Source organism: Littorina saxatilis, linkage group LG16 (genome assembly GCF_037325665.1).
Source record: "Littorina saxatilis isolate snail1 linkage group LG16, US_GU_Lsax_2.0, whole genome shotgun sequence".
Lineage (NCBI taxonomy): Eukaryota > Metazoa > Mollusca > Gastropoda > Littorinimorpha > Littorinidae > Littorina > Littorina saxatilis.
Window position 1 is genome coordinate 3,732,011 of NC_090260.1, and position 11,121 is coordinate 3,743,131.

The 11,121-nt window shown below is 43.2% G+C and overlaps 2 protein-coding genes across 2 annotated transcripts in view; both read right to left on the bottom strand.

Annotated features, from left to right (window-relative positions):
* LOC138950250 (uncharacterized) overlaps positions 1-11,121 on the bottom strand; it is a 255,207-nt gene that overhangs the window by 87,634 nt on the left and 156,452 nt on the right. The window lies entirely within an intron of this gene.
* On the bottom strand, positions 1,749-5,151 carry LOC138951445 (uncharacterized). The gene is made up of 3 exons (XM_070323047.1): positions 4,881-5,151; positions 1,861-2,100; positions 1,749-1,768 (listed from the first exon to the last, which is right to left on the bottom strand). Exons 1-3 carry the CDS (start codon positions 5,149-5,151, stop codon positions 1,749-1,751), a joined length of 531 nt encoding a protein of 176 aa, XP_070179148.1.

Here is an 11,121-nt window from a genome sequence, read left to right on the forward strand (position 1 = left end):
ACACTTCAGGCCTGGAGATGAAATTCTTGAAGTGGAGAAAGTCGTAAGTGTGACTGAAGGTGTGGGTTCCGTTCATGGGATCGTTCTGGTTGATGGCTACCCCGGCTACCCGGCACTGGACGGGTGTGTCTGGGTACCCCACCGCTGTGTCCCAGCTCCGAGGGTCTGAAAAGTGCAAACACTCGCTGTCAACATGTGTTGTGCGAATCGCTAACAGTATCATCGTCAGTTCTCACACAGAATAAAGTCAGTCGCTGTCGACATGTGTTGTGCGAATCGCTAACAGTATCATCGTCAGTTCTCACACAGAATAAAGTCACTCGCTGTCAACATGTGTTGTGCCAATCGCTAACAGTATCATCGTTAGTTCTCACACAGAATATAGTCAGTCGCTGTCAACATGTGTTGTGCCAATCGCTAACAGTATCATCGTCAGTTCTCACACAGAATAAAGTCAGTTGCTGTCAAGATGTGTTGTGCGAATCGCTAACAGTATCATCGTCAGTTCTCACACAGAATATAGTCAGTCGCTGTCAACATGTGTTGTGCGAATCGCTAACAGTATCATCGTCAGTCCTCACACACAATATAGTCAGTCGCTGTCAACATGTGTTGTGCGAATCGCTAACAGTATCATCCGTCAGTTCTCACACAGAATATAGTCAGTCGCTGTCAACATGTGTTGTGCCAATCGCTAACAGTATCATCGTCAGTTCTCACACAGAATAAAGTCAGTCGCTGTTAACATGTGTTGTGCGAATCGCTAACAGTATCATCGTCAGTTCTCACACAGAATATAGTCAGTCGCTGTCAACATGTGTTGTGCCAATCGCTAACAGTATCATCGTCAGTTCTCACAAATAATATAGTCACTCGCTGTCGACATGTGTTGTGCGAATCACTAACAGTATCATCCGTCAGTTCTCACACAGAATATAGTCAGTCGCTGTCAACATGTGTTGTGCCAATCGCTAACAGTATCATCGTCAGTTCTCACAAAGAATATAGTCACTCGCTGTCGACGTGTGTTGTGCCAATCGCTAACAGTATCATCGTCAGTTCTCACACAGAATAAAGTCACTCGCTGTCAACATGTGTTGTGCCAATCGCTAACAGTATCATCGTTAGTTCTCACAAAGAATATAGTCAGTCGCTGTCAACATGTGTTGTGCGAATCGCTAACAGTATCATCGTCAGTTCTCACACAGAATATAGTCACTCGCTGTCAACATGTGTTGTGCGAATCGCTAACAGTATCATCGTCAGTTCTCACAAAGAATATAGTCACTCGCTGTCAACATGTGTTTTGCCAATCGCTAACAGTATCATCGTCAGTTCTCACAAAGAATATAGTCAGTCGCTGTCAACATGTGTAGTGCGAATCGCTAACAGTATCATCGTCAGTTCTCACACAGAATATAGTCAGTCGCTGTCAACATGTGTAGTGCCAATCGCTAACAGTATCATCGTCAGTTCTCACACAGAATATAGTCAGTCGCCGTCAACATGTGTTGTGCCAATCGCTAACAGTATCATCGTCAACAAACAAGAAAGGTTGTTGGAACGTGTGTTATTGACAAAACAATACATGTATTCACACATATTTCACCCAACGGTCTTTTAAGTGGACAGACAAACAAATATTCACACGAAACTTATCTTGATAGTTCTATCCGTTTCACGCCCACTCGTCAGGAAGCCGAGCGAATGAATTGCTTTTCATTCGCTCATGAATTCATGAATGAATTTCATTCGCTGAAACACAACCCTGATGACACATGACAAACAACCTTAGTAAACTTCCGACTGAAACAAAACCCTTGTGACACGTGACAAACAACCTCTCAATCCTCCACTCACCCGTGAAAGACCAGTACACGTTGACGGAGGCGTCAAACTCGGGTACATACTGACAGGAGTACCAGGTGTGTACCCGTATTCCCCGCGCCCAGCCGGAGCCCAGGTAGGTGGTGGTGGCGCCGCTAAAGCCAACGTGTAGCGCTGCGGATGGAGAGAAGACATGTCCTCGCCCATTGGCTGTCTTGTAGCCAAACAGGAAGCGGTTTACATCCCCCGACAGCTGCTCAACGAAGCACCTTTCTGTAGATGTAATGTGGTTGCCTGAGAAGACTGCCAGACAGCCTTTAATAGTCATCGTAATCTGTCAGTTAAAGGCGTAATATCTAAGGCGAAAAGCACCTTAGATCGACAAAGATGCTGGTCTGACGACAAGCCACCAATCTTTGAAGAAAAGTTTAATGGTTATATTCGAATCCATGTAACATTAGCTGGTTTCCATTTTGCGCGAATAATGTTTTTTTAATGCTTGCAATGTCCTGAACGGAGACAATCAACATTTGAAAGTATTTATAATTCTTTCTCTGCTGATCAAGGATATATTTGATACCAGTATGTATTAATGAAATCGATTTGTATCTTGTTAAAATAAATCAGTTAAAGCCCCAGTCTGTCTCAAACGGTTTACAGAACGATTTAAATCTTCTCACGAAAAAAGCATTTTAACCTTATGGAACACACTTCAATAGCGTTTAACAGCATTAAATGACACAGTTCGTTTCGTGGTTTATTTTACCCCTGAGCCATCGTGGACCCGTGTCACACACTTTCCATTTTTCACAATTTTGTCGTCAGTTTGTGATTTCAATGCGACTTTCTGTATCTGCAATAGCACGTAATTGTGTACTTCTGAATCTAAAATGCAACAAATGACTGCGATTCACACGAACTTATCGGCGGCGTTTGGCTTCGAAGAACATTCGCCTGCTTGGGGAAACATGATCGTGCGTGACCTGTCACCTCCTTCCGGGTTCCCTTTTTTGAAACTTTCAAACCTTCGAGTTGTACTGGTTTGTATTGATGACAAAAGAATAATGTTATGATTTAAGAATGTTTGTGTAACAAGCTGTCAATTTATTATTTAGATTATAAATAAAGGTTAGGTCTAGCGCCAAAATGAGGCTTCAAATTGTGTTCATTGACAATCCGTTCTGACTGCACGAAATACATTCTTTAAAAAAGGCTCGCTCTGTACGGAGGGCACCTAGGAGGTTGTCAAGCGATGAGTGTTCAAACGAAAGGATGTTTGTACTGTGTGTAAAAGCCTGACAGTGTCTGTGGCCAGAACCTGATGGTTTACGGGAAGCTGTGTGAGCCTTACAGTAAAGATATATTGACAGTGTCTGTGGACAGAACCTGATGGTTTACGGGAAGCTGTGTGAGCCTTACAGTAGAGAAATATTGACAGTGTCTGTGGCCAGAACCTGATGACTTACGGGAAGCTGTGTGTGCCTTTCAGTAGAGATATATTGACAGTGTTTGTGGCCAGAACCTGATGGTTTACGGGAAGCTGTGTGTGCCTTACAGTAAAGATATATTGACAGTGTCTGTGGCCAGAACCTGATGGTTTACGGGAAGCTGTGTGAGCCTTACAGTAAAGATATATTGACAGTGTCTGTGGACAGAACCTGATGGTTTACGGGAAGCTGTGTGAGCCTTACAGTAGAGAAATATTGACAGTGTCTGTGGCCAGAACCTGATGGTTTACGGGAAGCTGTGTGAGCCTTACAGTAAAGAAATATCACCCGTGTAACATGGGCTGAGGTGCCGGTGTACGAGAGAGTTACCTCCCCGATGTGAGGCAGGCGCGGGGCCTGATTGGTTGAAATCATACACACACCCCTCAGTCTCAACCAATCCGAACCCGCGACTGGCTCCCGTCGCTTTTAATCTGGATAAGCATGAGAGGCGCCAATCACCAGCGAGGCGTGTCAGTGTCAGTGTCAGTGTCAGTGCCAGTGTCAGTGTCAGTGTCAGTGTCAGTGCCAGTGTCAGTGTCAGTGTCAGTGCCGGTGTCGGTGTCGGTGTCAGTGTCAGTGTCAGTGTCAGTGTCAGTGTCGGAACCACGTGGACAGGAGCACGTGTCAAGTTTTTTGTCAGAGGAAAAGCAAGGCTGTTCACTATTGTACGACCCATACAAACACGACAGAGTTATGTCCATACAAACACGACAGAGTTATGTCCATACAAACACGACAGAGTTATGTCCATACAAACACGACAGAGTTATGTCCATACAAACACGACAGAGTTATGTCCATACAAACACGACAGAGTTATGTCCACACAAACACGACAGAGTTATGTCCATACAAACACGACAGAGTTATGTGCATGCAAACATGACAGAGCTATGTCCATACACACACGACAGAGTTATGTCCATACAAACACGACAGAGCTATGTCCATACACACACGACAGAGTTATGTGCATGCAAACATGACAGAGCTATGTCCATACAAACAAGACAGAGTTAGGTCCATACAAACACGACAGAGTTATGTCCATACAAACACGACAGAGTTATGTTCATACCTACCTGACAGAGTTATGTCCATACAAACAAGACAGAGTTATGTCCATACAAACACGACAGAGTTATGTCCATACAAACACGACAGAGTTATGTCCATACAAACACGACAGAGTTATGTCCACACAAACACGACAGAGTTATGTCCAAACAAACACGACAGAGTTATGTCCATACAAACACGACAGAGTTATGTCCACACAAACACGACAGAGTTATGTCCTTGCAAACACGACAGAGGTATGTCCATACAAACACGACATAGTTATGTCCATGCAAACACGACAGAGTTATGTCCATACAAACACGACATAGTTATGTCCATACCTACCTGACAGAGTTATGTCCTTACAGACACGACAACATTATGTCCATACAAACACGACAGAGTTATGTCCATGCAAACACGACAGAGTTATATCCACACAAACACGACAGAGTCATGTACATGCAAACAGGACATAGTTATTTCCGAACATGTACTCACTCTCCTTGGGAAAAACCGTGAGCGCCTCGTTCTGAGCATAGTCATAGTAGAGATAGTAGGGCGACCCGTACTCAATCTGGTGCATGACGTCCCTGTTGTTCGCGTAGTCGTAGTACTCGTGCACCTCCGTAGAGCGATTTGCATTGGCTATTTTGCAGTCCACGTGCACATCAAAAGTGTCGGGTACAACTGGACGCTGTGGCTCGCTTTCTGGTGATGCTGTGGACATAAGCAGCAGCGAGATTTCAATCGCTACGAGTACCTCCACCATATTCGGTACGGTCTTGTACCTAGCTAGGGTAGCCTACGTTACACAGCCATTGGGGAGTTGATGCCGAACAGCGTGTGCGCGCGTGACATGTTTTGTTTTAATATGCGTGACCCAAGCAATAAAGATTGAAATAATGTAAATGATGATAAATTGCGAAGAAATGTACGCACGCACGCACACAAACACGCACACATAAACACGCACACACACACACAAACACACACGCATACACACACACACACACACACACACACACAGACACACACAGACACACACACACACACACACACACACGCACGCACACAATCACGCACGCACGCATATACCGACAAACACAAACACGCACACACTCTCACACCCATACAAACATACACACACACTTACAAACACACACACACCCTCACACACACACCCCACACACACCCACACACACACACATACACACACACACACACTCCCCCATACACACACACACTCCCCGCCACCCCCCCTCCCACACACACACCTGCTGGTTGCCGCTGTTCGCACACCTGTCTGTCTAATCGCGCCCTCACCGGACTTGCCAGCAACAACAGCGACAACGACACGACCCACACCATCCTCTTCCCGCTTCTACTCCCTTCCCTTGTCATGCTACCAAGCACCTAGGGCAAATATAAAGCACATCTTCACTATTATAAACTCCTGGGGCAACTACAAAGCACATATTCACTATTATAATCTACGCTCAATTCAAAATATTAACCAAAATGAATGTGTATTTACTCAGAACAATTCGTTGTATTGATACAAGCTTGCATGTATAAGACAACGACAAAAGCTGTATACTTCCATATCATCAACTGAAACTTTGAGAGGCAGTGAGCCGAGAGAAGAATAAAATCAAAAGCACATAGTACAAATAACACACACACACACACACACACACACACACACACACACACACACGCACACATACACGCACACACACACACGAGTACAGACTCACGCACGCACACACACACACACACACACAAACACACACACATACACACATACACACACATACACACACACACACACACATCATAAATAACACACACACACACACACACACACAGCATAATTAACACACACACACACACACACACTAACACATACACACACATACACACACAGACACACACATACACACACATACACACAGCATAAATAACACACACACACACACACACACACACACACACACACACACACACACACACACAGCATAAATAACACACACACACACACATTCCTCCCCCTCCACACACACACACAATTAAATGTAGAACATATGAGAAAGAAAGAAGAAAGACAATACAAGGCACACAGTAAACCAAGCCATGCACATTGTTACAAGTAGTCTCCTCACCGTACGTGTGTAGGTCAATACAAGGCACACAGTAAACCAAGCCATGCACATTGTTACAAGTAGTCTCCTCACCGTACGTGTGTAGGTCAATACAAGGCACACAGTAAACCAAGCCATGCACATTGTTACAAGTAGTCTCCTCACCGTATGTGTGTAGGTCAATACAAGGCACACAGTAAACCAAGCCATGCACATTGTTACAAGTAGCCTCCTCACCGTATGTGTGTAGGTCAATACAAGGCACACAGTAAACCAAGCCATGCACATTGTTACAAGTAGCCTCCTCACCGTACGTGTGTAGGACAATACAAGGCACACAGTAAACCAAGCCATGCACATTGTTACAAGTAGCCTCCTCACCGTACGTGTGTAGGTCAATACAAGGCACACAGTAAACCAAGCCATGCACATTGTTACAAGTAGCCTCCTCACCGTATGTGTGTAGGTCAATACAAGGCACACAGTAAACCAAGCCATGCACATTGTTACAAGTAGCCTCCTCACCGTATGTGTGTAGGTCAATACAAGGCACACAGTAAACCAAGCCATGCACATTGTTACAAGTAGCCTCCTCACCGTATGTGTGTAGGTCAATACAAGGCACACAGTAAACCAAGCCATGCACAATGTTACAAGTAGCCTCCTCACCGTACGTGTGTAGGACAATACAAGGCACACAGTAAACCATGCCATGCACATTGTTACAAGTAGCCTCCTTACCGTACGTGTGTAGGACAATACAAGGCACACAGTAAACCAAGCCATGCACATCGTTACAAGTAGCCTCCTCACCGTACGTGTGTAGGTCAATACAAGGCACACAGTAAACCAAGCCATGCACATTGTTACAAGTAGCCTCCTCACCGTACGTGTGTAGGTCAATACAAGGCACACAGTAAACCAAGCCATGCACAATGTTACAAGTAGTCTCCTCACCGTAAGTGTGTAGGTCAATACAAGGCACACAGTAAACCAAGCCATGCACATTGTTACAAGTAGCCTCCTCACCGTATGTGTGTAGGTCAATACAAGGCACGCAGTAAACCAAGCCATGCACATTGTTACAAGTAGCCTCCTTACCGTACGTGTGTAGGTCAATACAAGGCACACAGTAAACCAAGCCACGCACATTGTTACAAGTAGTCTCCTCACCGTACGTGTGTAGGTCAATACAAGGCACACAGGTAAACCAAGCCATGCACATTGTTACAAGTAGTCTCCTCACCGTACGTGTGTAGGTCAATACAAGGCACACAGTAAACCAAGCCATGCACATTGTTACAAGTAGTCTCCTCACCGTACGTGTGTAGGTCAATACAAGGCACACAGTAAACCAAGCCATGCACATTGTTACAAGTAGCCTCCTCACCGTGCGTGTGTAGGTCAATACAAGGCACACAGTAAACCAAGCCATGCACATTGTTACAAGTAGCCTCCTTACCGTACGTGTGTAGGTCAATACAAGGCACACAGTAAACCAAGCCATGCACATTGTTACAAGTAGTCTCCTCACCGTATGTGTGTAGGTCAATACAAGGCACACAGTAAACCAAGCCATGCACATTGTTACAAGTAGCCTCCTTACCGTACGTGTGTAGGTCAATACAAGGCACACAGTAAACCAAGCCATGCACATTGTTACAAGTAGTCTCCTCACCGTACGTGTGTAGGTCAATACAAGGCACACAGTAAACCAAGCCATGCACATTGTTACAAGTAGTCTCCTCACCGTATGTGTGTAGGACAATACAACCCACACAGTAAACCAAGCCATGCACACTGTTACAAGTAGCCTCCTCACCGTACGTGTGTAGGTCAATACAAGGCACACAGTAAACCAAGCCATGCACACTGTTACAAGTAGCCTCCTCACCGTACGTGTGTAGGTCAATACAAGGCACACAGTAAACCAAGCCATGCACAATGTTACAAGTAGCCTCCCCACGTGTGTAGGTCAAGACCGACAAGCAATGTCCAGATAACTTCACACCTACGTGACAACAGTGATGACGACAGCCGGCGTAAGGGCAGATAACTCGACACATTGGCCTTTTTCTGATAGAGAATATGATACTAACATTGAAACAACGTATTCACGGTGGACTGACAGCGTTGCATTGTGAAACAAACATGATTTTCTTTAGTGTTGAAACTAAAGCAATTTCTCGTTCTTCTTCTGCGTTCTGGACATTATTGGAACAGATATTTGCAACATACATTCGCAACAGAGTTTCACAACAGATATTCACAACAGCAGACATTAACACCAGAAATTCACAATTCAAATTCACAACAGATTTTACAATAGAAATTCACAACATAAATTCACTACAGAAATTCGTAGCAGATATTCCCAAAACATATTCTAAACGAATATTTACAACATATATTTACAACATATATTCGCAACAGAAATTCATAGCAGTTATTTACAACACATATTCCCAAAGGATATTCACAACACAAATTCATAGCAGATATTTACAACACATATTCTCAATGGATATTTACAACAGATATTCACCAAAGAAATTCACAACAGAAATTCACAACACGTACTCGCAACAGAAATGAGTAACTCTTAACAGAAATTCGCAACGGAAATTCATAGCAGATATTCACAACACATAATTATTCTCAATGGCTATTTACAACAGATATTCACCAAAGAAATTCGCAACAGAAATAAGTAATTCTCAACAGAAATTCGCAACGGAAATTCATATTAGTTATCGTTAGATTTGACTGTGATATCAACATTTATCAGTCTGAATGTCGAGAAAGCTGAACTCATATCAGATCGATGATTCAGCCTTTCGAGACATTCAGACTGATAAATGTTGATATCACAGTCAAATCTAACGATAACGATTTTATCGCATTCGATTTCGGAACAGTAGGAATCATAAACCTACCTAAGAAGTCAGACAAACGCAAGGGAGGCTACTGCCATGTATTTAATGTTGGAAATGTTGGATTGTCTTTTCCTGCTTTCATAACTTTGCTGCTCTTACTTTTATTTTTCAGTAACTGGTTCTTTTTCTCAGACAAAATAAGGCATTTATAATGAAAAAAGAACAAAAATATACGGTCGAAACAGATCACCAACAAAGGCTAACAAGTTCAGTGGAGTTGCCAGTTTGAAGGAACAGCGAAGAATGTCCCAGTTACTTCCTCAGTCGTACTCTTTTTGACTGTTCGATTTGGCAATTCTGAACGATGGCAGGAACTGAAGTGCGCCAGGCAGTATCAGCGAAGTCCTCTGGCTCATTTTCTGTGCCCAAGAAAGCTTCCAGGTATTTGTCGGTTTCGGCGGACTGCATAATAATGTTGTCGAAGCTCAGGCTCGTTTACGACGCATCCAAAATGGCGTCCTCCGACGGCGCTGTGACTGTGTGAAAGATGCTGAAAGTTGTTCGGTTGATGTTGTATGGCTACGACTAAGAAAGGTGGACAATGGTTCATGCAGATGCGAACTGTTTAAATCGGCTGCTCATTTCCTGCCTTTTTGTGAGTGATGTGCGCTGAAACACTGCAAGAGATCTCACAGTTTTCTAAGTACTGCCACTACTGGTACTTTCAAGGTCAGCTTTGTTTATGGCTGTTCCAACTACCTCAGTCGGTAAGATTGTAACATTCTTTTCTACTACTTCTCTGTTACAGCTGGGTGGTAAAAGTTTGATTTTATTCACTGCACAGCTTAATCTTTCTGATTCAATTACTTTTCTTTTATGAATTTGTGATTTAAAAAAAAAGGGAGACATTTGTTTCCTTCAGGTGAGATTTTATTCTTCAAAATTAGAATTGGAAAGCTACTTCCTGCGCGATGTCAATTGATATACAGTTCCTAGTTGACCAATGACAAAAGCTGTTTTTGTCATGTGATCAGTAAAAATGCGATAATAGCAGATATTCACAACACATATTCTTAATGGATATTTACAACAAATATTCACCTGAGAAATTCGCAACAGAAATAAGTAATTCACAACAGAAATTTGCTACGAAAATTCATAGCCGATATTCACAACACATATTCTCAAAGGATATTCACAACAGAAATTCATAGCAGATATTTACAACAAATATTCTCAATTGATATTTACAACACATATTCACCAAAGGAATTCCCAACAGCAATTCACAACACGTCATCGCAACAGAAATGAGTAATTCTCAACAGAAATTCGCAACTGAAATTCATAGCAGATATTCACACACAAATTCCCAATAGAACTATAAGACAGTCACAACCGACATTTACAGCAAAAATGCATGCCACGTTCACAGCAAAAATGTATGACAGACGTTCACCACAAATATTCACAGCACATATTTACAAAAGATAATCACAACACAAATTCACAAAAGCAAACAAATCAATGTGGCGACACTTCCCGTGTCTGTTATCACTGGTTGTAGGAGTAGCTGTAGGAAACACACGAAGATGACTTAGTGTGTGCTATCTCACCTGCTGACACACCTGTGTGTGTCGGTGACGACACAGGTGATAACAGGTACACTTGTTTAACAGATACACTCACCTTTTCGTACCACACACCAACATGGCGACCACC